The 27,752-nt window shown below is 42.3% G+C and overlaps 1 protein-coding gene across 3 annotated transcripts in view; it reads right to left on the bottom strand.

Annotated features, from left to right (window-relative positions):
* The window catches only part of ROR1 (receptor tyrosine kinase like orphan receptor 1), a 393,156-nt gene that overhangs the window by 30,247 nt on the left and 335,157 nt on the right, over positions 1–27,752 (bottom strand). For all 3 annotated transcript variants that reach the window (XM_019628204.1, XM_019628205.1, XM_019628206.1), the window contains exons 5-7: positions 8,276–8,403; positions 5,802–6,119; positions 3,921–4,166 (exon numbers count right to left, since the gene is read on the bottom strand). In XM_019628204.1, the coding sequence (XP_019483749.1) occupies positions 3,921–4,166; positions 5,802–6,119; positions 8,276–8,403 (692 nt within the window). The remainder of the gene's footprint in view (positions 1–3,920; positions 4,167–5,801; positions 6,120–8,275; positions 8,404–27,752) is intronic.

Genomic DNA, 27,752 nt, shown 5'->3' with positions numbered 1-27,752 from the left:
AGGAAAATGAGAAACCCCATGGAGATTTTGAAACCTCCTTAACTTTGACTTAACTAAAGAATGCAGGAACATTCCCATGAGACTCCATCCCATTTGGGAGGGAGGTGGAAAAGGCTCATTTCAAATCTGCCCCACAAGCTTGCAACTAATTGTAAGATGAAGTTATTCTCAATATCTATCTATCTATCTATCTATCTATCTATCATCTACCATCTCTTTTTATCTATCTATTCATCTATCCATCTATTTACACAAACACATACACACTCACATACATACATAAATCACAGAGTTTAAAAGATTGGCTATAGGTTTGAGTCCTGGATCCACTTCTTATTAGCCATGTGGCCTTGGACAAATTACTTAACCTCTCTAAATCTCAGGTTTCTTTTCTTGGATAGAATAAAACACAACTCATAGGGTTATTGAACTATTATAAACGAGATAATGCATAAAAAACTCAGCATCGTCTTTAGCTCATTGTAAGCACTCAATAAATGGTAACTGCTGCTTAATATTATTATTCTATAATCTAAATTGTATAATGTATACAATATATACAATATACTATATTTACAGTGTAAATTGTATAATTCCAATCCTGCCTCAGGGTTCCTCAACCCTGGCACTATTGACATTTTGGGCTGGAAAATTGTTTGTGAGGATTGTTCTGTGTATTCTGGGGTGATTGGTAGCGTCCCTGGCCTTTACCCAATTGAGGCCAACCCCCCCTTGCTGTGAGGATCAGAGTCTCTCCAGACATTGCCAAATGTTCCCTGGAAGGCAAAAGTTCCCCTGTTTGAGAATCACTGGTATAGAAGAAAGAGAAGTGAGTGGCCCTAGAGATAGAAGATGTGGTTTCTATGAATTAATTTGTGATCTTGGATAAGTCCTACCACTCCCGTGGGTCTTCCTTGGTTTTCTCACATGGTAAAACATGGCAGGAAATTCCTACTTTATCCTTCACGATTTTGATAAGGATGAAATGAGAAAAAAAAATCAAATGCTCTAAAGAAGTGTCATAAAGGAGGATTCTATTATGATTATTTTGTTAGAGGTTGGCTATCGAATAACAATGATGAGAAGCCTTGTGTTGGGACAATGGCTGATGCTGGCCTGCTCTCTAATTCTCACACTGGGAAGCCACTGGCCTCTCAGCAGCTTCTTATTAATCATATGTCAAGGATCCCCTGTTCCTCTAATGGACGTATTTGTGGCTTGGCCTGAACAATTCAAGAGGAACTGTTTTCTTTCAAAATGAAGTGAAAATGTACTATAAAAAAATTATTTTTATAAGTGGTGAAAACTGCCTTGTCATCTCTAGATTTAAATCTCATCTAAATTTATCTCTCACATGAGTAGAATTAACCACTCCTCAGAATTTTAACTATGTCCTCTGCAGACTGATATTTAGATAGAAATATTCTGAGGGTTTCCAATATCACTGCACTGATTACTACTGTAATAACATACTGAGCAAGACTGTGATGAATTTCTTCATCAGCAAGGGAACATTTTCTTGATGTCATATCATATTATGGGAATTAGTATACTGGAATCCAGAGGTTGAACCTGTTGTCTTTCTTTTATTTCCAAAAAAAAAGAGAAAAAAGTCTTTAAAGAGGGAATAGCAGAGTGTTTGGGAAAAGAGCATAAGCTTTGAGTTTGGTAAGAGCTTATGCAGATAGATGAGCGTTCAAGGTCCACCCCCATCTGTCGTGTGAGTTAGACAAGTCCTTTAGCCTTTCTGAACCTCAGTGGAGCATGTTAATAACACCTACCCACAGTGTGGTTATGAGGTTTAAATGGAGATGCGTGCATAAAGCACGGAGCATGAATGATGCAGACATGTGGCAGGTGTTTTGTAGATGTAGGAGATCTTTCTCTCTGCGCACAATCGGAAAGACGGCTGAAGAGTTTCTTTCATCCCTCGGAGCCTGTGTTTGGTCTGATTGCCTCAGGAAGGCCAGTGAAATAAAAACCAAGACTTCTTAGGTATAATTTAGAGCCTTGACTTAAACTAATTGTAATAAAGCTTGAATCAGATTATCAACAAATCTTCTAGTTTATGAGCAAACTACCTCCCTACTTCAGACAGACATTAGTTGGAAAGTAGGGGTCAGAAGTCACCTACAGGACAGTGGCATTCACACAGAGTGGAGTGAACAGTGTGTTTCTTCCTTAAAATAATTTGTGTGGTCTCCTTAAGGACAGTGTCCTGAGACAGCACAGTCGAGTAGCAAGGACATGAGCGTGGAGTCAGAGACCTGCCATTTACGAGCTGCTTGACTTAGAGGCTCTCTGAGCCTCAGTTTTTTCATCAGCAACATAGGGTTAATAATAATACCTGTGAGTATAAATAACACCTATGAAGACCCCAAGCATCATGCCTGGCACATGGAAGGTGCTCATAAGTGATACTTTTCTCCTTGGCTCTCTTGTAGATCTTCCTATTGTGCCTGGTTTACGAGAAGGGATGGGGCAACTAAGCAAATGATTATACACCTACATTTTATGTTTAGTTCTTTCCTATTGATGTTAGATATGGAATGTGGGAAAAGTCATAAAGGATTATGTGCAAACCATTTAAGGAACACAAGCTAATTTGCTTTGAGGTTTCCAGTGGTGGTTCCGGAAGCGTTAACGTCATAATGTGTTCTTTGTGCTACATATGGACGCATTTTAAAGCCCAGCAGGACAAAAGGAGACTGATCATCCCTTCCTCAAACTCAGCTTGCCATGTTCAACCATCCGTAAAACCAGTTTGCGGGAGAAGACAACATGGTAACACCTAACACATAAGAATGAAATCGTTGAATAATAGTTTCCAAAATTTTCATCACTAAAGATTCTGTTTAATATTTTCATTACTTTTTCGTATGGACCTCTTCAGTACATCATAGTTTCCTTTTCTTGTCCCAGAATATTTATGCTAACTTCTATTGTGTCATATACACTGCATTGTGATGGTAATGCGAATCATATTTTATTCTTCTTTCAACTCCCCTACTCCATAGCAGGCTGCTCTCAAACAATATTTGGCAAGTTGAGAGCAAGCATCCCTCTATATACATAGACTATATACTAATTATCATAGACAATATTTATTAAACATTTACCATCTTCCAGACATCACAGGATTTTTTCAGTTAACTCATTTATTCTCACAATAAACCCTAGGTGCATGTTATTATCTCCATTTTAGTGTTATGGCTTTCCCAGCTGACATCCCGGCTGTCTCACGATGCCTGGGAAACCCAGTGGACATTATCTATGAGAACTAGGGTGAGGAAGAAGAATCAGTTCTAAAAAGGGTACCAAATTCCAGGTTTCACCAACATTTTCATTCTCTTTTTCCTCCACTCCAAACATTTTCTAGAAAAAGGGACAAGCCAATTCAGGAATTTCATTTGCTTCCTATACTTCTGCAGTAAAAGGGTGACATGAAAGCCTCAGTTTACCCACAGATTGCCCTGGATAAGTGAGCAATGGCTATAGAGTCCTCCTACCTCGTGGGTATTCTCCAGGACACAGGGAAAACGGTTATCTTTCTGCTGCCAGCACATCCGTTGTGCTAGAAAGGTGCACTTGGTCATGGACCATGGTGGGTAGTGTCTTTTTTTACATGATTGTGATAAGATGTTTCACCTCTGCCTCTGGAGCAAATAGTGCCCGTAATACCCATGAACACAATGGCTGTAGGAATAAAAGCAGTTTACTCCTTGAGAGTGTGCTCTGGCACCCTAAAAGGTGTTTTACGGAGAACCAGCAAGGTGAATCTATCCTAGAAACATAGTTTGAGATCAAACAAACACGATCAACGCCTTTGCCCTTTACACAATTCTCCTAAGGGTCGTGGGACGAATGGGGCACTTTCTAAAGGTGACCGAATACAATAAAGGCAATGGCTTGCTATTTACCGCATGCTGGGATGTCACACACATCAGACTTCAAGTTTTCATCCAAAGTGAAGCACCAGGGAGCTTCCTTCTGATTCCCTGGGTTGCGGCAGTAGGAATGTCCTCCGTTCAGCTCCGGGAAACGGAGGGCGGTGAAGGTGTGCATGTGGGGGTACTGGGAATTCCACGGTTGGCACTGGCGCCCCGATTTGGTCACACTGACAGTCCCCCGGTAGTCCACACCTGTACTGTTATAGCACTTGTGATCTGAAAAACACAAAAGGGAAGCCCCGCCTGTGAGAAAGAAACAGCGATGCCGGGGTTCTCATCCAGCGATTTCTGGATAGAGGGTGTGCCATTAACCTCACGGCCCAGTCCTCCGTGCTGGTCCGGGGCCATGTGGGCAGTCTCCTGGCTTGATGGGCTGGGACACAGGACCTGCCTTGCAGTTCCATTCCTGGGAGGATTGAAAGCTTATGCTTTAGGAAGAAAACCAGGACTCCACAAGTAGTTTTAATATTAAATATAGAAAAAAATCAGAACTGGGGCATAGGAGTAATTTCCTAGGGAAGGTTCAAGCTAACTTGTTCTTTCCTCTTCTGCCTGGATGGCCTTAGATATGAATCCTGTGATAAAGACTGTAATTTACAGGGACTGTCTATTAGGGGCAGTACACTATGGGTTTCTAACAGGAGCTAAGGCCGTCTCTGTGCTGATGGGCTGGGCACCCTTAACAGAAACAGGTCCTGTTAAGTCCTTCTCCCAGGTCACCACAGGGACTGTCACTGGAACGCACTGCAAAAATCTAATTGTCTTTAAAGAAACTGAAACTTGGAGGGATAATGATAAGATGATCGCAAGAAAAGTAATAGTGATGGTACTGTTATTATTATGTGCTAAGCATAGTTCTAAGCATTTTAGATTCATTAAGTTATTTAACTAATAAGATAATATTAACTACCAAAAGGAAGCTAAAAAATTACCAGTGAGTTTAATTCTAGATGGAGAAATGTACAGAGGAATCGTCTTTTGCTTGATTGTGGTAAAGGAATAGAGGATAGAGGTAAGGCCACACACACACACACACACACACACACACACACCTTTTAAATTCTGGTACAATACATACACACATCATAAAATTTACCACTAGTGCATTTAGAACATTCAAAATATCAGGCAACCTTCAACACTATCTCATTCAAGAATACTTCTATCATCCCACAAGGAAACCCTCTAGTCTCATTAAACAATAACTCTCTACTACCCGGTACTCCCTGCCCCTGGCAACCATTAAGCTGCATTCTGTCTCTATGGATTTGTCTACTCTGGATATTTCATATAAATGGAATCACACAATGTTGTCTGGCTTCTTTTCCTATCTTAATGTTTTAAAGGTTTCAGTCAAGTAGCATGTAACAGGATTTTATTCTTTTTAATGAATGAATAGTATTTCATTATGTAGATATACCACAGTTTGTTTATCCACACATCTACCGATGGGTACTTGGGAGGCTTTCACCTTTTAGCTACTGTGAACGGAGCTGTTATGAACACTTGTGTACAAGTTTTTGTTTGAACACCTCTTTTTTATTCAAGTATATACCCAGGAGTGACATTGCTGGGTCATATGGAAATTCTATTTTTAAATCACTGAGGAACCAGCACCCACATTTTTAAGATGGTTATCTTGATGAAGTTCCTTGAAGGCAGGCAGGGCATCTCATCCACTGCCGAGTGCTCGGCCCCCACGTGGTATGCATTTAGCCTGTTGGAAGGGAATCTGACTACCAGGGAGAATCATTACAGTGGATCAAGGTCCAGATTTCACTGTTCCATGGGGTCGCTGCCTGCTTTCCCCCCACCCGCAGACAGCACAGAAGGTCAGGGGCTGCCACCCACTTTTATTGATAGGATCCGCCATGGGAATTCCAATCCGGATACAGTTTGCAGCTTCAGGGCTCTCTGGCTGGGGGAGATCTTCACAGTTTGGCAGTTTCAGCCTCATCAGAATCATAGGATTTGATCTTGCAAAAATGTACTCCGTTTGACACAGGACATTTTCCAGGATTTCACATTCATCGCGACACAAGTCGCGGGGCTTTGGGACGGATGAGGTGTCATCACAGTACGGGAAGGCGTAGTGGCACAGGGAAGGAATGGCGAACTGAGAGCACTTATCAGATAAGTGACTGGAGGTGCCAATCATGGTGAAGGCAGCTGGAAAACAAACACAGTTATTAACTCCCAGGGGCCAGGGTTTATCTTTGGTTATCTAGTCAACAAATATCAGATAGAAACACACACTGGTAGGGATCTGCTGTGCTCAAACAGACCAGGCCAAGAGAGAGAGAGAGATTCATTTCAGATGTCTAGGCAGCTTACTTTCACTGGCTTGAAAAAAAAAATCATTTTGACTACAAAGTTAAAAAAATAAGATTAAGTTACATGTGTACCATTTCCTAATAAAAAGAATTAATTAGGTTAAAGTACAATATATTTTTCATTTTTACTACAAAGCAACAGAACTTTGTGTTTCATCCGGTCCTTTTTATTAGTTTTGTGAGGCTTCTCAAACATCTGACAGCTGCAGGGCAGAACCTGCTTTATGCTGTGGCTGGGCCTGATCACAGGGTTCAGTATCGTGTTTGGCCTCATAGTTGCTGGGTGACTTTGGGTAACTTGTTTAATTTCTTTGTGGCTTTAAACACTTTCTATTCCATCTTCTGAAAATGAGGCAACTTGCTTGGAAGGTCTCAAAGAGCACAGCTCCATTGTTCCAGTGTGTATCATAGAATGTTAATGGTCGCTTAGCCTAACATCATATCCAGTAAGGCCTCCATGTACAAAAAGAGCACCCGCCTCCCTTTGCAAACCTCCATTGATACAGAGCTTACTCACAAGGCAGCCTATATGCATGTTGGTACACCGTTCCCCAAAGTATGTTCCTCAGAACATGAATTCTGTGGAATATTAATAGTGTTTGAGAAACTAAGGTTCCATAGCCAAACAAATTTGGGAAATGCAGGATTAAACAAATAAAATGGATTATTTTTTTTATAACTGCAATACTTTCCAGGAAGCTGATGTCCATTGAAAATGTCCAAGAGAGGGTTATTATAAATGGGTCAGCAAATATTTATACCGAAACTCCCATTTATTTTTGTGAATACCTAGCCAAAAATATGTTAAAACATTCTCATATTAGGTTGCAATGTACCTTTAACAGCACCTCCCCGCCGTTCCTACTTCTGCTCTCTGGGATTCACAGAGTCCTTTCTTTTGAAAGCCTGAGGGCTTCAGCAAGTGGCAACTACATTTTCCTATAGTTGCTTCACCATATTAAATAGCTCCTGCAGAAGCCTCTTTGTTCCTTCAAACTCCTCGGAGGACGTAGTTTCTGGACTTTTTGATGTTCTGTGTGCCTACCTTGGGTTTGTCCTTGTCTCTTAAATCCTAGGGTTGCCAGGCAAACTATAAAGGCACCCAGTTACATTTGAATTTCAGATAAACATTTGGGACGTACTTATACTAAAAATTTATCTGTTGTTTATCTAAAATTCAAATGTAACTGGGTGTCCTATATTTCTGTTTGTTAAAGCTGGCAACCTTATTAGACTCTCATAAAGGCAATTTTAATGGCTTGCAAAGCTATGCAGTACAGAAGCATAATAACTACACTAATGGAAGAGGTACAAGGAGGCTGTAACCCCCTCCTTGTGCAAAAGGTGTGCAGAATCATACAAGGTAGCCTACACTACCTAACTCATGTGTGCTAAAAAGTGCTTCACTGTTAGATTCCCATTGAAGGTACTTTAAATTCAGAAAAATGAAGGGTAACATAGAGAAAGCTAGAGCAGGAAGAGACCAACGATCATCTTGACTCATTACTCATTTCACAGATGAAGAACAAGGTTTTCATGGAGAGGAAGAGATTTCCCTAAAGTCACAGTAATGGCAATCCTGGGATTAGCACCCAGGGTTTTATACTCGACGTTCATTCCCTTTCAGTCCATATGATGCTGCTTCCTAATAGTAAGCTCTATGAGGGCAGAGGCGCATCTGGCTTACGTACTGTACCATCCTATCCCCCAGTGCCCAGTCCAATTTCTGGTATGGCAAAAGCACGCAGTAATATTTATGGAGTGTCTGAATGAATGTGAGGCTTTTCAAAGCTTCCTTTTCCTCTAAGAGCAACCTTCAATAAATTATTTTAATGTAAATTCCAGACCACAGAGATCATATCTCAAGCTTCTTTACGGTCCTGCTCCTAACCCCTATCCTAGCCTAATCTGTCAACAGAGGAGCTCAAGAAAACTTTTGGTGAGAAAAATAGCTATTCAAAGTGTAAATACAATTTCATTGGTGTTACCTACCTGTGATCTGATTTTCAATTTCCCCTTGCATGTGCAAAGACTCCATATAGACAGTGCGGTTGCCAATAAATCTTGCACATGCAATCCCTCTGTATGGCTGACAGAATCCATCTTCTTCGTACTCATCTCTAAAAACAGAGCGTAGACATGAGCAGATGCAGTTACAGACACACGTATACAGTTGGATCTGACTGCGCAATGCCCTAAATAGTCACGAGGGGGCGCAGTTGGTCACAGTATCCTCAAGCCTAAGAAATCAGGCTTTTCCTCAGTTTCATCCATCAGTTAAAACATCTGTTGGTCACGTTGGTCAAGTTCCCTTCACCCCCAGAAAATAATTCTGAAACACAAAATCATCCTTAAATATCGGAGAAAACACTCTTATTTTCGCAGCTGGTGGTGGGCTGGAAGATGATGTAGTTGTAAGAGTAAAGAGGAAATGAGTTGGAAATCTGGGCATATGTTCTACAGTTTTTTTGTTTTTTAGGCACAGATTATTTCTGCCTCATTTGCTACGAAGGCGTGGGCGCATTTTCCACAAGTTCCACTCCAACTGATGTGTCAATTAGGTATCTCTATGGGGTGAGAAGCTGGGTACAGCTGGAAAGAAACCAGAGGGGCAGTCCAGTTATTGGCTCCTCACTGCCTACGACCCATTGTCTGGGAGAGAACCGGGCTAACCATGGAGAATGTCAAATGAGTCACTAAAGCCAAGGAAATTCAGATCAACGGAAATCTTGCTTTCGTGATCCCCTAAAACTTTTAAACATAGTCTTCAAAAAATTTTGCGGCTTCGAAATTATAATAATAATTTGCATTAAAAAAAAGGTGGTGGGGAAGTAGATTTTATTCTGAACACAAGGAGACACTAAAAAGTGATGGTAAATGGCTAGAAATCTAAGATTAGAGATTAGGATGCAAGATGGCAGGTTCAGCGCCAAAGGATAGAGACCGTAACCTCCCATAAGGGCCGATGATAAGCGCAACACACCAGAGTACACAATATCCCACTGTTTCAAAGGCAGAGACCACAGCCAAACAAAAGGCCACACTTATGGGCCGACTTCTACCCTGGATATTGCTCCTCTGTTAACCTGGCTGGAATCAATACATTGTTTCAACAAAATAGCAATTTTCCTCTTTGGTTTCTTTTAAGTTAAAGTGCTTTAGAGTAAAGTCAGGAGAACAAAATTCTCTTCCTGAGTTTGTCACATATCCTTAGGCAAGCTCTCCGAGCCATGGTTTCCTTCATCTGTAAGATGAAGATAATAATTGACCTCTCTACCCTATAAGTGAAAGTCATGGGGATCCTATCAAATAAGGTAAAAGCTTTTAAAAAGTGCTACGGGGAGGTAACATGATTATTACGAAAATACTTAAAATTACCAGAAAAGGCATTTATTTAAAGGACAATTATTTACTAAGCTCTTACTTTGTTCAACGGCCTGTGGTCAGTGCTATGGCTTTGGACTTCCCCACTTGGGGGTTCAGTGTGGGAACCTAGAAAGCCCACTATAACAGAAAACCATGTGAAAAAAATCTAATAGGGTTGATCCTTAAAAGACACTCATTTTCAGCTACGTTCTACTCCCTACTCACTAAAATAGTGATTTTGAAAGTGGAGATGGGGGAAGTATCTTTGGTGTAGTCCTAAAAATAGTTTGCATGGCAAAACTCTTAGAAATGTAACCTTGGAGTACAATACAAACAAATATATCATATACCTGACATAAAGACACTGAAATTTTAATGTTGCAAAACCCTGCAAGCACTCCACATGTTTACTTTCATAAATCCTAGAGTAAGGGTGAAGTCTTTTTGGCTTAAATTTTACTTGGGTTGTAAAATTAACCCCACTTTTATTGGGTAACTAATACCATAAACCTATAGGGAGAAAGAAGGTTCTCGATGACCTAGCCTTGGATCTTGGAAAGTTGAAGGACTGAGCCCGCCGCACCAGCCCCCTGCTATTACAGATGATGCTTTTCTATCCCCAGGCATTAGCACAACCTTGGATTTCTAAGGTGTCATTATGAGCACACCTCTTCCTCCCCCACATTAAACTCTTAAGGCCTCAATTTATATCTCTTGGGAGGACGAAACCCTGGAATTACCCCCAGATATAAATCCCCGACCTACTGGGAGTTCCCATATTTTATGTGTGAGGCTTAGGCTAAACTCCTTACCACCTTTCCAGCTCAGGACTCTAAAAAGACTCTTTGAATACTTTTTTTCCAGAATAAAATGGCATGCCATTTCTCGGCTGCACATTTCTAGTCAATGAAAGGCTTAGAGCTGCAGGTGTATTGACTTTTTGACTGTGCTCGCAAATTCCTGATATTCCGGACAGTCTCTTGGGGACAGATATAAAAAACAAAACAAAATAAAATAAAAATACAGTATGTTATGTCATCTGCTAGGGAGTACTTCTTGGCCCTGGCTGTTTATAAGAATCTCCTCAGGAAGCTTTCGAAAATACAGAGGCCCAAGCCCCACCTCGGACCTATTAAAGCCTACTCTCTGGAGACACAGCTTAGGCATTCAAGCTTTTAAAAGAGCTCTTGGTGATTTGAATGTGGTTGAGAACCACAGTGCTAGAAAAACAAACATGTATTAAGTGTCTGCCCCTCTCTATGCTGGGTACTGGGCTAAGTGCTTTCTTCAAAGCTGCCCCTGATGTAGGGTTATCATCTGCATTTTACAGCGGAAGACCCTCAAGTTCAGAGAAGTGAAGTAGGTGGCTCCAATTCACAAAGCTCGTAAGTGGTAGAGCTAGGATTTAAACTTAAAGTTTAAGGTCAAGCCATTACATCGTGTTGTTAGATCTGTAGTGACACTCTGCTTTCAATACTACTTTTAATTAAATCAGCCGAATTATCGACAAGAGACTTTGTAATGCGCCTTTATTCTGGACTGGGTGCTATGTTTCACTTACATAGAAAATTGACTAAGTCATTTAATCCTGACAAATGTCATATAAAGATGGTGAAGGTATACTAATTCCCATTTGACAGATGAGAAAATTGAGAGTCAGAAAGAGGAAAGAACTTGTCCAAAGTGACACAGCTAGATTTGCCCCAAACTCGTGCTTGTCACCATGATATACAACTCCCTTCCAAATGGTTCGGTTATGGAAGTTTTGGCACTGCTTCCAGGGGCTTTCTGCTGCGAAGCTGCTTTGGTGTCTGCTGGGTGGCAAAAAGGGTTCTTTTAAACATAAAGTCACAATTGCCTTTCATCCTTTCCACTTTTCCTGCTGGCTTTGGCTGGAAGGGAACAAATGCGCCTCCAGCATTAATCAGTTTGATGCTTTTCTCCAGCGTACACTTCTTTCATCGTTGATATCCTCCATGCTCAGCAAATTAAAAACATGAAGCGGCAAGGCAGCAAAAGCACAAGGGCACTTGCAACGAGTGTGCCCGGGGCTGCGTACTATCGAGAAGAAAAGTGTGTTGTGAAAGGGCAAATGGAATTTTGGCCATTCATCACAGAGGCTGGCACCGACATGCACCAGCTACCTCACCGTGATGTAAGATGCAGGGCAGCTTTGTGATGGGAACTCATGTTTCTCATAAAGGTAATTGAGTTACCGCATTGCCAGCCTCTACACAACCTTCCAAATTGCTGTCATGTGATAGGGAAAAGCAAACACAGTTTGCCCTCTGTCTCAAGGGTCTCCCCTTCCCCAGGACAAGGAGCTTATGAGGGATGGTCAAACAGGCTATGAGCGATCACAACCCAAGTGGCAGCAGTAGGAGCATCCATTCAGGCGCCATCATAGACCAAGGAAAAGGAAACACTGGCGTTGTAAGTCACAGCCCGAGGGAGTTTTACAGTGACTGTGGAAGTCAATAGCTACAGATTCCCGGGCGAACTTCTCAGATCAGTGAGCAAAGAAAGAAGAGAATTCTCTAAGAATAAAAAAAGTGCATTGTCTATGATGGGGCAGGTGAAGCTCAAGATGGAGCATTTAGAGCAGGGAGAAGAAAAAGAGGAGAAGAATGGGTGGGTTAGTGGGGTAAGTGTAGTGAAAAGATGCAGAATACCCCCAAACCGATGCTAAGATGGAGTTCAGTCAGGTTTGAACTATGAACGGCCCACTAGTGCGCTCTTTAGTGCTTTCAAGGATGGCAGAGTTTCTGAAGGCTGCCTCAATTTAGGGGAGATGAGAGAGAACTTGACTGTTGATTTAGACACATGATTTAAAAACAAAGCCCTTAACAATACTGGAAAAACTGGTGACATCCAAATGAAGTTTGTAGATTAGTTGAGGTGTTTTACCAATGTCAATTTCTTATTTTTGATAACTGTACTATGTTTATGCCAGATGTTAACATTAGGGTAAATGGGATGGATATAGCTGACTCTTGAAGACACAAGGGGTTAGGGGCGCCAACCCCCATGCTGTCAAAATTCCATGTATTGGGTCATCGGAAAAGTGATGACGCATTTTTGCAACGAAAAACATAGAAAGAATACGTCATGACTTTACTTTTGACTCTACACTCAGCCCTTTGCAAATGCAGATTCAACAGTATTTTCGATTTGAGGTTGGTTCAATTCTCAACTGCAAAACCAATGGATATGAAAGGTTGACTATTTATTGAAAAAAGTTCACATATAAGTGAACCTGTGTAGTTCAAACCTGCATGTTCAAGGGTCAACTGTATGTGGAAACTGTACTTTTTTTGCAACTTTTCTCTTTTTCTTTTTTTTTTAAATTTTATTGGGGAACAGTTTGTTTTTCCAGGACTCATCAGCTCCAAGTCAAGTTGTTGTTTTCAATCTAGTTGTGGAGGGTGCATCTCAGTGGCCCATGTGGGAATCGAACAGGCAACCTTGGTATTATGAACACTGTGCTTCGACCAACTGAGCTAACCGGCTGCCCTTTGTGACTTTTCTTAAATATAAAAGACCTCATTTAATCCTTACTACAATCGTACGAAAATCTCTCCAGGCCTATTGCTGGGTGGCTGAAATTCCATCATTAACAATTCACTAATTAGTTTGAGGCTTGGCCTACTTCTAAATTCAAATGCATCCAGGAGAGATGACCTATTGGTCAGGAAGGCCTCAGTGTAGATTATTGTTATTAGCTGTCGTCACTGTCTTCTTTATTGGAAGTTGTATAGCAAGGAAGGCTGGGACAGCTGATGCGAGGTCTGTGTGTGGGAGAGGAAAGCAATCTTCTCTGACTTTACCGGACCAGCCTCGTGCCAGATGAGATGACAGAAAAGGCAGACGGGAGAGGGAGCGGGCGCGAGTCATTAGTAGAGGGGATCTACCTTTTGTCTGACTTATCATTCACTTTGTCACAAAGTGACCTTTTCAAAACACAGACTTGATCAGGTAATTTCCTGCCTGAAATTCATTGCACTTTCCCATTCACTTCAATGTCCTGACTGCAGTATACAGGGCCCTTCATAATCTAGTTCCTGACCATTTTTCCAGCCTCTGTCCCTGCCAGTCAAACCTATGAAACTGATGATACCAGCCACACTAACAATCTTGCTGGTCTCCAAACAGGGAACGCACTTTGAGGCTTTCATGGCGTGGCCCATGCTCCTCCTGAGGCCTGGGATACCCTCCATTCTCTTTTTCACCTTGTGAATGCCTTCTCATCTTTCATATCTAAATACTCCTAACTCCCCCAGGAACGTTAGTCACTGAACCCCCAGCGCCGTCATGACTCCACTCCTGCACATTTCTGATTTCTTATCATGCTTACCTGTGTAGCGCCCACCTCGCCAGTATTCCACAGCGAGGACCAAATGTGATGCAGCTTTATAACTCTGGGGACCAGTCAACATGTGCTGAATGAGGGGGAGGGTGCTGTCGAGAGGTGTTCCCCTCCAAGTAGACCTTCAGCAGTAGAAAAGAAGGACTATTGCCTAACTGACCAGCAGAACTGAAATAGATGTGGAGAGGTCCTAGGCTAGCCCATGGACATATACAAGTCATCTTCCAAACCGGAAACCACTTCCTCCCTCATCAGATTTTACATTGGATCGTGGACATGCCTACAGACTTAACCATCCGAACTGATTCTTGCTGAGCTAGGCCTTGAAAATTCCCCTCTGGGGAAATAAGACCAGTTAAAAAGCATGCCTCTCCTTAGTGGGAAGAAAATGGGTGTAAAGGTACTTGGGTAACTACAAAATCTCACACAAAAGATTGAAATCAGGTACTGAAACAAATACTTGTTCACAGCAGCACTATGCACAACAGCCTAAAAAAATGGAAACAACCCAAATGCTCATCCATGGATGAATGGCTAGACAAAATGTGGTAGATACACACAATGGAATATTACTCAGCTGTAAAAAAGAACGAAGTGCTGAACCATGCTCCAACATGGAAGGATCTCAAAAACATTATGCTAAGTGAATAAGCCAGACACAAAAGGCTACATATCATATGATTCCATTCACATGAAATCTCCAGAATAAGTAAATCCATAGAGGTAGAAAGCAGATTGGTGGTTGCCAGGAGTGGGGGAGAGAAGGGAGTAACTATTCAATAGGTGTGGAGTTTTATTTTGTTGTGATGAAAATATTTTAGAACTAGACAGAAGCGGTGGTCACACAACATTGTGAATGCACTAACTGCTACTATATGCTGACTTTAAAATGGTTAATTTTATGTTGCACGAATTTCACCTCAATTAAAAAAAAATCTCATTTATATACAAGAGACAAGGTAGAGGGACCTTGGGAGAGAGCCCTTGGTTGGAGCTTCAAGCCTCAGAACCGGGGAGAGATTTTGGGGTAGCTTTGCGGGCCACTTTGGCAAGCAGACTGATGGTTACGAGCATCGGTAATTTACACAGTACCAGCAGGTTTCTTTGATTCAATGCTCATAGCTCTTCAACGGGGATGCCAGAGAGGGTGGTTTGACAGGCCCACAGCATGACAGCTTCATGGGGACAGATTGCAGTGAATGAAATAATCTAACACCTCTGAGTTTTCCCCACTCAGCCCCTGTTAAGAGCCTCATTTTGAGCCACGGAGATGAAATCGCATCAAGATGCTCGCCCCCGGAGCTCTGCATCGCGCTTTGAAGGGAAGCCATCCCACAGCTCAGACAGCTGCAGTGTCCCTAGGTATGCTCCAGTGAGCGATTTAGCAAAGTGCAGGCTATTTTCTCTCATGTGGTAAGTAATCTCTCTTTACCCAAGCAAAAATAACTTAGCAGTGCCTTCCCAAAAGACCATCGTGGCCATAGTGGATGGAAAGTATCCCTTTAAAAATGTGTAAATCAGGCCACATATTAGGAGATCTGGTTAAAGCATAGCCACAGCAGATCCACACACTCGGTGCCTCCCAGGCTGGCTCTAGTAACCTCGGGGCTGGGTGCACAGCTCCCCACCTCGGAGGCAGGTTTCTCCCTTGGGAGGGGGCAGCCAGGTTTTTCTATGCTGAAAATCAGCTCTGTCTTTTCATTAAAAAGGGAGATGCATGATCAAATGAAGGATCCAAGTAAAGGCAGCAGAATTCTTCTGATGTGGATAAAAGGTCAGAGACACACAAACTTGAAGAACGGATCATAATCTGATGTGGTAAAAAAATGTGACCCCTTCTCCAAAAATACCTCCTTCCTTTTCCTGAGAAGACTTGGAGCCTTGGAGCATCCTTGCTTAAATGCCAACCAGGAGGAGGGGAAATCACTGACATCAGAATGAACTGCACACACCTTGGAACGAAAGGCTCTCAGGAGAACGGGCGTCAGGACAAACACACGTGCGGACTGGGGACGCAGAAAGAGCTGAATGGGGTGAAGGAGAGAAGGGGAGCGTCCTGGAAAGGGAGCCGTGGGGAGTACCAAGAGCACACTTTGCCTGGGGCTGCGGCTGTGGTCAAGAAATTACAGGTTAAATATGTGATCCCAAAGTGCTCTCACAAACTCTGTTTTCTAAAGACCAATCTGAACGTGGGCATCAAAGAGGGTAACGAGTTAACATACTTGACCTCTAAGGTCAGCAGCTTTCAAAGTGAGCCAAGCAAGGCATGTCTACCCAGAGGGGCGATGACTCACAGAGAAGACTTCAATCTATCAGGCTGAGAATTCAGCGCACCCTAATATCCCTTCTTCTCCTCTTGGAATGCCTTTGTGAGGCAAGCCATTTTGAGATGACTGTGTCGAGCATCACATGCCGTTTCCCACACCTGGATACCGACAATTGTTAACATTTATTTCCCTAGCAAAAGAGTCCCTTGCTCTTTCTCACACCACTTTCTTGTGCTTTAAAAAATTAAATTAAATTTTAAAAGAGTGGGTTTTTTTTTCTTTTTCTTTCTTGGCTATGAACCATTAAAACAAACAGATGAATAACGTTCTGTCATAGTTTCCAGAACAGCACATAATAGTTACTTGTGTCCAACTTAGAAATGGGGAAGGTATTGGCTTTGCTTCACAGCAATGTTTGGAAACACAAGGGTTGCATTTCACTTTGGAAAGGAGCAGAATTACCCAGGCTTGTATCTCCAAAAAAAAAAAAAGTAATTTGAGGGAAAATTATGCATGTAATACATTTTACTCCTATTTAAACACACGTAGGAAATGATCGAACTGCACGAGTATGGTATTTGTAAGAATACGGAAGATCACTAATAAAAAGAAAGAGTGATGTCTGCCCGCGCCCCCCCCCCCAGCTATTTATTGAGGTTTTCGTGGCAGGGTAGCCTTGCACCTTCTAAGAAGCCCTGGGGTGTTTTCACTTCATAGGAGGCTATGAAGGGCTTACTTTACCCCTCGGCTTAGGCTGGAGCTAGGAATGCATAGGTGGGACTTAGAGCCCCCAAGTTCTGCCTCCCTCCCCCCCAGTTCTCATTAGAAACCCTTTAGATGTTATTTGGCAGATCTCCAAACATCAGGCATTCAAACGACCCCCTAAATTTGCCCATTGAGAATAATGGGAGTTTAGAATAATATGAAATTCACACATACCAATCTGGTCAGATTTTCTACCACAAATGTTACTAGGATTGCTTTGATTTTTTTTTTTTTTTTTTGCTTTCCTTTTATGCCTTGGGCCATGGATTGAAAAAGCAGAAAGTTTGTGGAAAGAGTGGTAAAGGGAATTTAGGGACTTCTTAGGAGGGTTTCAATTTCATCTTGCTACTAAGAAGTGGGGTGAAACCCAATCCCCAATTCTTGCCTTTCTGTTTCATCTCAGCTTTGTTTCTTATTCCTTCTGCTGATGGCAGTTATGAAAGACTACAGTAGCGCCCCCCCCCATCGGTCTGGGATGTGTGAATCATCCCTTTGTCCAGCGTATCCACACCGTATACCTTACCCGCCTGTTAGTCACTGAGTTATCAGATGGACTGTCACAGAATCACAGCACTTGTGTTCAAGTAACCTTTGTTTTGCTTAATAATGGCCCTACAGCACAAGAGGAGTGATGCTGGCAATTCAGACAGCCAAAGAGAAGTCGTAAAGTGCTTCCTTTAAGTGAAAAGGTATGTATGTATAGGAAATGTATGTATAGGAAATATAGGTATGTATGTATGTATGTATAGGAAAAAGCATAGGATATATAGGGCTTGATATTATCTGCGGTTTCAGGCATCCACTGGGGTCTTGGAATGTACCTGCGTGGATAAGGGGGGACTACCATGGTAGCCCCCATAAAAAGCAATGGTGAGTTTAATGCCTTGCCCAACTCCCAACCCCAAATAATGTAATGCAGAGGTGCCCATGTCAAACACAGACTCTTATACATTTAAAAAATTGTAGTAGAGGCAGAAATCCGTATTAAAACAGGGATTGATTTGTGATGGGAATATGCGATTGGACAAGCGATTGATATCTGTTAGACAAGGAGTCTCTGAGACAGAACAATGAAATCCAATGGATTCTTTAAGGAGAAATTAGGAATAGGGGTTGATTTGGGGAGCTTTAACTAAAGTGGGAAAGTGCAGAGCAGAGAAAGGGGAGGGCTTATATCCTTGGCATTCAGGTACTAAGGATATAATCCCTGTTCACCAGGACTTCCCAGTCTAAGTAGGGGAGAAATATAAGTGTGATCAATACAATCTCTGTTCCCCTTCCTCCCTCCTTTCTGCTCCCCCTCTCTCTTCCCATTCCTCCTTCTTTTCAACCAATAAGCTTGTTGAAGTCTTGTGCTGAGAATAAAAGAAGGGGCATTCAATTGAGGCTGAGATGGCTTCTGGAGGAGGTAATAGCTCAAGGAGGAATGGTCAACAAATCATGGATTAAATAGTAGCCTATCCAAGGTAAGTGGAGTTAGAGGCAGAGTGGGGCTTAATGGGAGTAATGGGGTGGGGGTAGAAGGAGACAGGACTGACCCAAGGGGAGGGTCTTAACCTGCAGCGTCTGGAGAGTAAAGAAGTTCAGCATAACGTTACCTGCTCTGTGCACTCAAATCTTGCTATCATATTCCCCTAAACTCTTTTTATCTTTAACATAGTCTTGTTCTAAACTTGCTACCTAAAAATTGTAATACAAAAAAGGGGAAGAGGGATGGATTTTCTATTGAAGACAAGGAGACACCACAAAGTGATGTGCTGAGTGACAGTGTGGCCAATGGAGGGACTGGCAATCTAAGGCTGGAGACTAGGGCCCAAGGTGGCAGGTTCAGCTTGAAAGAACAGAGGCCACAATCTCCCACAAGGGCCTACGATGGAGTACAAGACAGTACAGAACATCCAGCTCTTTCAGTGGAGAGAGCTGAACCTATGTCAGAGGTGGCAGAAAATGGTGAGAGTTGGTATGGAGGACAAGTGCAAACTCAGGGCAGCCACCGTGCCTTGTAGCTGTCCCCTGGGCCTACCATCTTATGGAGTCATTTAGTTGGAATGGGGCTTGGCAGGCCTCTTGTCCAACCTTCCCTCAAGTTGAAAGAACCAAGAGTGAGTGAGTGGCTATGTGACTTGCCCAAGTTCCCTATGTAATAAGATGGGTAGAGTAAAGTGCAGTGGGAAGACCACGATTTAGAGGACCCATAGAACTGAGTTCCGTCCTGGTAGGTGCCGTCTAGCTGTGTGTGAAGTCTCTTTTGCTAGGTGTGAAATCTCTGAGCCTCCATCTCCTCATCTGTAAAACCGGCATATTAAATACAATAATGTACATACAAAGTACTTCCTTGTGATAGCTTCTAATGAAGTATAAATTCCCTTTCTGTACCCAGAAATAGGTACTGATTTGCCGATTATGTACCAGGCCATTATTCTAGGCACTGGAGAGAAGAAAACAGATAAAAATCCCCACCCTTGTAGTATTTACATTGGTTTAGATTTCTAGCTGAAAGTTCTTTCTCCCACTTCTTTTTAATAGTTTGTATCTTACAGTTCCTTCTCATTGTACCAAATATTAGTCATGTGTAAAATTATGCATGTGTGCGAACTCTGTGGACATGTTGGAAACTGAAGTGGGTACGTCAGAAAGGCGAACACTTTGGGGTTAGCCTTTAAGATGTGAAGTTTGATTGAACTGCTGCTTCTGCCCCTACTTGGTCTACTCCATAAACTCTGCTTCCTGTCCCATTATGGTGGATGGACCCTCTGTGTTCCACTCTAAGTCCTAAGCATCAACTTGAGCACATGGATCCCACCCCCTTCACCTACTCATGAGCACTGCTCTGGTAATATCCCTTTGCTCTGCTGTGTCACCATTTCCTTATTTCCCCTATCTCTGCTGGATCATTTCATCAGCACAGCAATGTGCTATAATATCACCCATCTTAAAACAAATTCTCTTCCGACTGTGTCGCTGTTGAACTACTTTTACGTTTTTCTGCTCCCTTTTATATTACAGCAATACTCTCTCAAAGGAGATGTCTACACTTGTTTTCCCCAATTCTCCCATTTGCTGTTGGACCCACCCCAAAAAAGCCTTTGCCTTGCCATTCAACTCAGAGAGCGCTCGTCAAGGTCCATGATCTCCATGTCACTAAATCCAAGAGTGAATTTCTAGTCTTTATAGCAGCAGCATTCGACACAGCTCCATCACTCCTTCTGGAAACACGTTCTTTCTCTTGGCTTCCAGGACGCTGTTCTCTCCTGGTTTGCCTTACTTCTTTCTTTGGCTGTGCCTCACTTAGTCTCCTTTGCTAGTTCAAGGTTTCAGTTATTGAGGTCCATAGGCTTAGTCTCCAGACCTCATCCTTCTACTCTCAGTCCCTATCTGATCTTCCCATCTCCTCCCAAATTCATATCTCCCCCTCAGACCACTCTCTGAACTCCAGCGTCCATACTGCCTGATCTGAATCTGATATCTGAAAGGAATTCAAACTCAACATGTCTAAAATCGAACTCTTTATTTCCCTTCAAGACCATTCTTGAGCTCTTCCTCCATCAGAAAACAACAACTTCTTCCTTATAATTGTTCATAACCCAAACTTTTGCATTCTCCTTGACTCTACGCTTTCTCTCAGAACCATATCCAAACCACCAGGCCACGCTTTCACCTCCTCCTTCAAAATCTATCCCAAATCCACTTCTATTGCTCCTCTCTGGCTAAGGCCACCATTATCTCTGCATAATTTTTTCCAAAAGCGTCAAAACTGGTCTTCCTACTCCCACTCTTGGCTACTACCCTCCCCAGTCCATTCGCAACATGGCAGGTGGAGGAAATCCTTTTAGGACATAAGCCAGTCCATGCGTCCTTCCTCTGCTCAAACCTCTCCGAAGATGTCTTTTTTCATGCAAAGTAAAAACTGGAGTCCTTACTTGGTCTTCTGCTTACAACCCCTCTCTGACCTCATGCCTACCACTTCCCCCCTTGCCCTTACCTGACCGATTATTACCCATTGCACTCAGTATCATTAGACATCCTCTGTATTGATACATTTAATTGTTTGTCATTTATAAAAAACTTCACGAGGACAGGAGCTTTGGTTTGATCACTGCTATGTCCCACTGCCTAGAATAGCACCTAGTAAGTGTCAAGCTGTTGACACTTAATAAATAAATGTGTAATGAGTGAATTAAATTTCTCCCACTTTTTACTTTAACTTCAGCAAAAAGGGAACCTGAGTTCATCGAGCAGGCTGAAATTTATCATTAATTTCTCCAGTTCCCCACCCCAGATACCCAATCTCCGCACGCATTTAGTTTTGCTGAATGGAAGAAACGAAGAAGAGAGGCAGAGGTGAAAGGGCAACCTTTAAGAGTAGCAACAATTGGACTTAAAAACTAAATCAGCTTCCGAAGCACTTTTGAATTTGACCCCTCTCCTCCTTCTTGGCTCAGGGGCCCACCACACCGTGGTGGACTCACAATAGCAGTCCCCTAACTGGGAGGCCTGACTCTTATGACCTTCCAATCCAACCTCCCGGGGGCTCCCAAAGGGCCATCTGGAATGGAAATCTCTGTCATCTCGGAGCTGACACGCTCCACAAACCACACTGCTATCCTCGGGTTCTCAATAAATACTGGTTACTTCAATGCATATACAACTGGAAGGCCACAAATTTCTTAGCTCATTTAGTTTTCAAGTTAAAATGGTGTCCTTTTCTCTTTTTCATTTCTTCCATCTACCACAAGTTATCAAGATTTTACCGTGTGCCCAACAATATTCTCAGCTTAGAGATAGATTAAAACAAACAAACAAACGACTTTTAGCTATGGTATCATTTGTAATCATACCTAGATGTTTCCAAAAATACTATATTGCCCCAAATCAGAAACAAACCAACAATGAGGGGGGAAGATGGATATTTTCTATATGCCTACCATGTGCCAGGAACTCTCAAGGTAGCAGTATTATTCGTATTTTCTGGTTGATAAAACTGAAGTTCAGAGATTAAGTTTCTTGCCCAAAGCCTTAGGCCTCACTCCACATTTCCTGCTGTTTCCATTATCAGGAAGACTACACAGCTAATATAAAATATATAAAAATATGTACACATATGATCTATTGAAAAAGAGACAAAACAGTATTTGCACAGATAATGCTACAATATAGAAGAGTTGTATGTACATAGACAAGGAAGGAGTTTAGATAGAAATAGCTGATCTTGATTTTATTGGACCACGTGTTGTCCAAATTGTCCCAGCGCTTAACAATGATACAGTAATTAGATTCACATTTTGAGAAAACAAGCTCAAGAAAAGGGTGCCAGACGGTGTAGCACATTGCGTAGATGCAGCAGAAGGGAGGGAATTTCGTAAGTGGTAATTGGAGAAGGGTTTCTGGAGGTGGAGAAGAAGGTGGCAAAAGTAAGGAAGATCTCTCAAGCCAGAGAGAAAGAAGACGAACAGAAAAGATCTCTCCCAGGCAGTCTGGCTTGATCAGCAAGAACTGTTCCCACCTCCAAGATATTAACAGGAAAATGCTGGCCAAGTATGTTTCAAGTTTCTCTGGGGCATTGCTTAACAAGCAGGATGCTGGGACTGATCTTGGCATTGCCGAGTGGAAAAGTCACTGGGCTGGAAATCACAAGGCCAAGGTCTTTGGTCCTGATTTGGCTCCCAACAAGCTTTATTTCCATATAACCTTGGGTAGGTCACTCACCCTCTTTTGTCCTCAGTTATTCTATTTGTGTAATATAGGCATTGAACTATATATTCTTTGCAATTCTAACATTCTTTCCAATCCTAAGCTTTTACGGGGACTTTAGTTTGAGCATATCCCACTAAAACATTTGCAGTACCCTCCTAAGTGGTCTCTCTCGCTCCATTCTGCAACCTATAAATTAATCTTTCGTGCTGCGGAAGAATGAGGAACCTAACAGGTGGATCGGACAATCTCTTGCTTACCACGTCAGTGACTTTCTACTGCATAAATCCCCTGGGGACAGCCCTAGCACATTAACAGAGATCTCAAGGCCCCCGAATGACCAGCCTCATCCTCCTCTTCGGCTCCATTTCCTACCACTGTCCACCTTGGGCCTCAGGCCCTCGTAATAAAAAGTAGCTCGTAGTCTCTGAACACACCACACTGTGATAGACATTTGTGTCCTGGCTGTTTTCCTTCTAAGAAATCCATCCTCACCTTTCTGCATGTGAAACACTGTCCTTCATCCTTCTTGTACCAGTTCAGTATTATCTCGTATAAGATGCTTTCCTGAAACCCTCAGATTGGTCCACGAGAAGCTATGCTCTCTCTAGCATCCTTGCCTTACTTTATTATACTGTAACTATTTGTTGAGATGCTTGTTCCTCCAGCAGGCAGAATGTTCCTGAAGTGCAAAAGCTGTTCCCGTTTTCCTTTGTAGTCTTCACTCATATCCAGTCTCACTCCCAGCAGAGCCTAAACAGAGCATTTAACCCAGTTCGTAGAAGGCGCCTGATAAAGTTTTATTGAATTGTCCTCTCTGCTTCTCAACGATGGCTGTGTAGATGTCCTCCTGACTCTAACACCATTTGCCTTTAGCAAGCCCTGGTTGGAATACATTCCCAAAGCTGGACCAAGACAGGTTCCATCCCTATTTCTTAATTCCAGTTAGCTAGCTCCCCAAGAGCACTACGGTCCCAAATCTGTTCATTTCAGAGTTGGCAGGTCAAAGGCAAGCTCACCACTTCCCACCCCCTCCCACCGATTTCTCTAGCCAGGAACAAAAAGCCTTCACAGTTCCCGGGATCCAGGTTGCTGTTACACTGGTCTCGCACTACAGAATCGTATCTGACTCCATGAGGGTATTATTTTAAGCATTACTAAACACCCCTAACCTATCAACTCCTGGCTTTGTAGTCATTTCCAGTTGGAATGTCTTTAGGCTGAAAGAAGACAGGTTTGTGAAAAGACATAAACATCTTTGGTGAGAGTTGACATATGTTTTCTCCTAGTGAAAGCAAGGCACTCCCGTAGATTCTGCAGTTTTTGGACACTGCATAAAATACATCTTTTAGGCAATTAATCTCCTGGCAGGCTTTGAGTGAAGCAATTACTCCATGTTTTTCTTTGTCATTGTTCGAAAGTTTAACAGTGCATCTATCTACTTTATTCGTGTCTGGAAAGCCAAAGACCGCCTCAAAACCTCTGCAGCCAACATATGTAAAAACACTTAGTGTTCACACGTTTGATTTAAATATTGACAAATTTTTTCATTAGAACATTAAACCCTTAGCTTTATTCATCTTAAATGCTTTCCAGGAGAGTGACTTCCCCCCCCTTAGAATGACTCCCAGTAACTCAATACAAACTTTGCAAGTGGGAGACCCACAGAACCTGGTAGTCTATTGTGCTCGCATTCTGTGGTGACGCAGCTGTAACTGGTTATGAACCAGTGCTGGAAATAGTATTTGGAGCTTTCTTGGCAGATTTCTTACATCGTTATTCAATATGAACTGCAAATCATATGCTCATAGTTATGAAAATGTCAGGAAACTCCTAGTGTTCATGCTTTGTTTGACAAAGCTATTTTCGAGTAGTGTTGGAAGGCAGAGGCATCAAACATTTGGGATGTAGAAGAAAAAATAAAAATAAAACAGCCTCCCGCTCCCAGCAGTTTTGAGAAGTTGGTAATTCGGTCCTATATGACAAGAGCTCAACTCTGAACTGATGGACGTACACTTCACACAGTCTTGATTAGTCCAGGATGCCTGTCAGGGCTACTAGAGGTCTGGAAGGAAATGCAAGAAACTTGTTCACTTCTTGCTCAGTTTGGATCAACTGAGCTTCAGATCAGGGTCAGCAAACTGTTTGACTCTTACTCCTAGCGGCAGCTGAGCAAAGGCCCCAGAGAGAGGGCCAGGAATAAGGCAGGGCGTAGAGACAAGGGAGAGAGTAGTACATGAAGAAAAGTAAAGGGCTTGGTGGAGAGAGGAGGGGAGTGGGGACGGAGGGAGGGAGGACAAGAAGGAAGTGTTAAAGAAAAGCAAAACGTGAGAAAATAGTGAATATCGAACAATAATGAGATCAATTTGTATGACACTCTACGTAGCTGTTGTAATTTAAACTTAGATTCTTACCAATCTTGTAAGATAGGTAAGGGTATTCTTAATCCACCCTTTAAAAGACAATGTTGTGGACATTTTGAAAAACGGAGAGAAGCACACAGAGAATTAAAATCACCATATATCTTGAACCAACTGATAATCACTAACACGTATCACAGTTTAATGCATACATATAAACACACAAATGAATTCTCTCCACAAGTTGGAATTATATTAGGCACATGTCCTCTTTTTACTGTAATACATATTTTCTTTATCAGTAAATATTTTTCTAAAACATGGTTTTTAATGGTCACAATTAAACACTTAGGTTATATTCAACTTTTCATTATAACAATGTTGAGATAAAGATCCTTGTATATGAATTTTTATACTCGTATACACCCATGTCACTTTTCTAGGCTAAAAACAATGAGTAGAATTGTTTTCTAATTCAAAGATATGAATAGCTTTAAGGCTTTTAACATATATTTCCAAATAGTCTTCTAAGAATATTGTTGCAATTTATATTTCTACCATCAGTTTAGGGTGCAGTGTCTATTTCTTTGTGCTCACTGCTAACAAGTATCTGCTAATGCCTGCTAGTAAAGTATCTGATAATACCTCCTAGGTGTTATTGCTTTTTAAAACCACTTCTCATTTTCATCCATAGCAAAGTTAAACATCTTTTTCACATGTTCACATGTTTGTGCATCTTCCTGTCCATTCTCCTGTTGGTATTATATTAGCATTCTTATTAGATAAAGAGACTGAGATTTTGAGAGACTGACCAACTTGTCCAAGATCACATATTTATGTGGCAAATTGGGGTTTTCTAAGTCAGCTTCGTGTCATGCCAGGCACAATTGTTCTTCTATAAGTTTCAAGGATGATAATGTCCCAAGTCCAATGCAGCAAAACCAAACCCAGTAAATATCAAAATAAATAAAATCAAGAAAATCTGCAATAGTAGAACAAAGTATGATGGCCTGTAATGAGGAATAACAAATACAGTATTAGTCCTTGACTACAGTCACTAAGCTCTGTGCTTCGAGTATTTGCGGAGATATAACAGTAACCTAAGAACCAGTTTTACAATGTGTTTTTTTTTTTTTAATGATCTCTAGTTTCCCTTCCAGATTGGCAGACTTAATGTAAATCTTTAGAGATGATGCGAAGAGAGACGTCAAGGAAGGTGAGGCTTCCTACAGTATATGGGGATGGTGTGGTGGTGTATGGTTGTTCTGCTGGTCAAGGCGGGAAGGGAGCTACCAAAAAAGCTGATTGACCCTAGGGGCACTCATGAGTAGGACTGTACCCCAAAATGAGGGCGGAGCCACCCTGCCTTCCTCTGTACTGGTCACACTTCACCTGGAGCATCAGGCGTCACCCTGGGCGCCAGAGTTCCACAAGGCTATTACATACACCGTCATTCATGGAAAGCAGAGACTCGGTTGGCAAAGAGAACTAAAATCCTGTCCCCAGAGGAATAGCTGAAGAAGCCAGAGAGGTGATCCTGGAGAAAAGACCTGAGGGAACATGAGAACAGTCTCCAAATGCTTGAAGGACACTGTTCTCGACTAGATAGGCGTGCTCTTCGAGTTGCCTTTATCTCCTTATCTCCAGCATCCTGGCACATGGCAGCAGGTAAGAAAACATATTTATTGACAGCCTCCCAGGTGCCAGGCACTGTCCCCACCCTTGGGGATGCAGCAGTGGCTAAGGCAGAAACCCTGCCTTCAAGGACCATTCATTCTAAAAGTATCCCGTCTGTGGCTGTTCTTGACAGTTTTCGCCTCTGCTCTTCTGACAAAGGGAAAAGAATTGGATAGAAAACCCCTGCCTGGAGTTGGCTAGGGGCAGCCAAGGGAGGCAGCTTTCAATAAACTTCACTCAACCAGCATTCATTGAGTGCTTGGTCTCAGGCTGTGGCTGGTGCAGGTATTGGTGCTCAAGGACCTCACAGTTAAGAGGGAGCAGCAGCTAACTGTGGTGAAATGTCCTAAGGGCTACTGCCTAGTGAGGAGGAAATGGCAGAGAAGGATATGGAGGTAGTTCTATTTGTTCATTCTACAGATATGGAGTGTTTACTATGTGCCAGCCACTACTCAAGCTGCCAGCGCTCAGTGGTATACTGAGGGCAGGGCAGGAGAGCAGTCTGTTTGGATGCAATGGATATGGGGTGCAGGGTCTGTGGGGAATTTAAAAACAACAATGAAACCAACTATAAGTCCATCTTTTTTTATTACTATTAGGTGCCAGTAATTGTAACAATGTCATGTAAGATAATCCTCCTGCCAGAATTAAGCTCTCACTGGCTACCCTTGGGACACCACTGCTGGGGCTACAACAGTGAAGAAAACATTCCAGTTGGGTGTGTGTAGGGGGGAGGTGGCACTTCCGTTCCAACTTTCATATTAGAACTGCCCATGTTCACTGGCCACTGACTCACCCAGGAAGAGACATCAGCTAGATGCAACATATGACTGTGTTCTGGCCAAAGAGATGTGAGCAGAAGGGAAGGGTACCATCTCTGGGACAGGCCCTTGTAGAAAAAGAGGAAGGAAGGAAAGAAAGAAGGAAGGAAGGAAGGAAGGAAGGAAGGAAGGAAGGAAGGAAGGGAGGGAGGGAGG

The sequence above is a fragment of the Hipposideros armiger genome, unplaced genomic scaffold, assembly GCF_001890085.2.
Source record: "Hipposideros armiger isolate ML-2016 unplaced genomic scaffold, ASM189008v1 scaffold_755, whole genome shotgun sequence".
NCBI lineage: Eukaryota > Metazoa > Chordata > Mammalia > Chiroptera > Hipposideridae > Hipposideros > Hipposideros armiger.
Note: the sequence above shows the minus strand (reverse complement) of the source record. Positions and strands in the feature narration are given on the sequence as shown.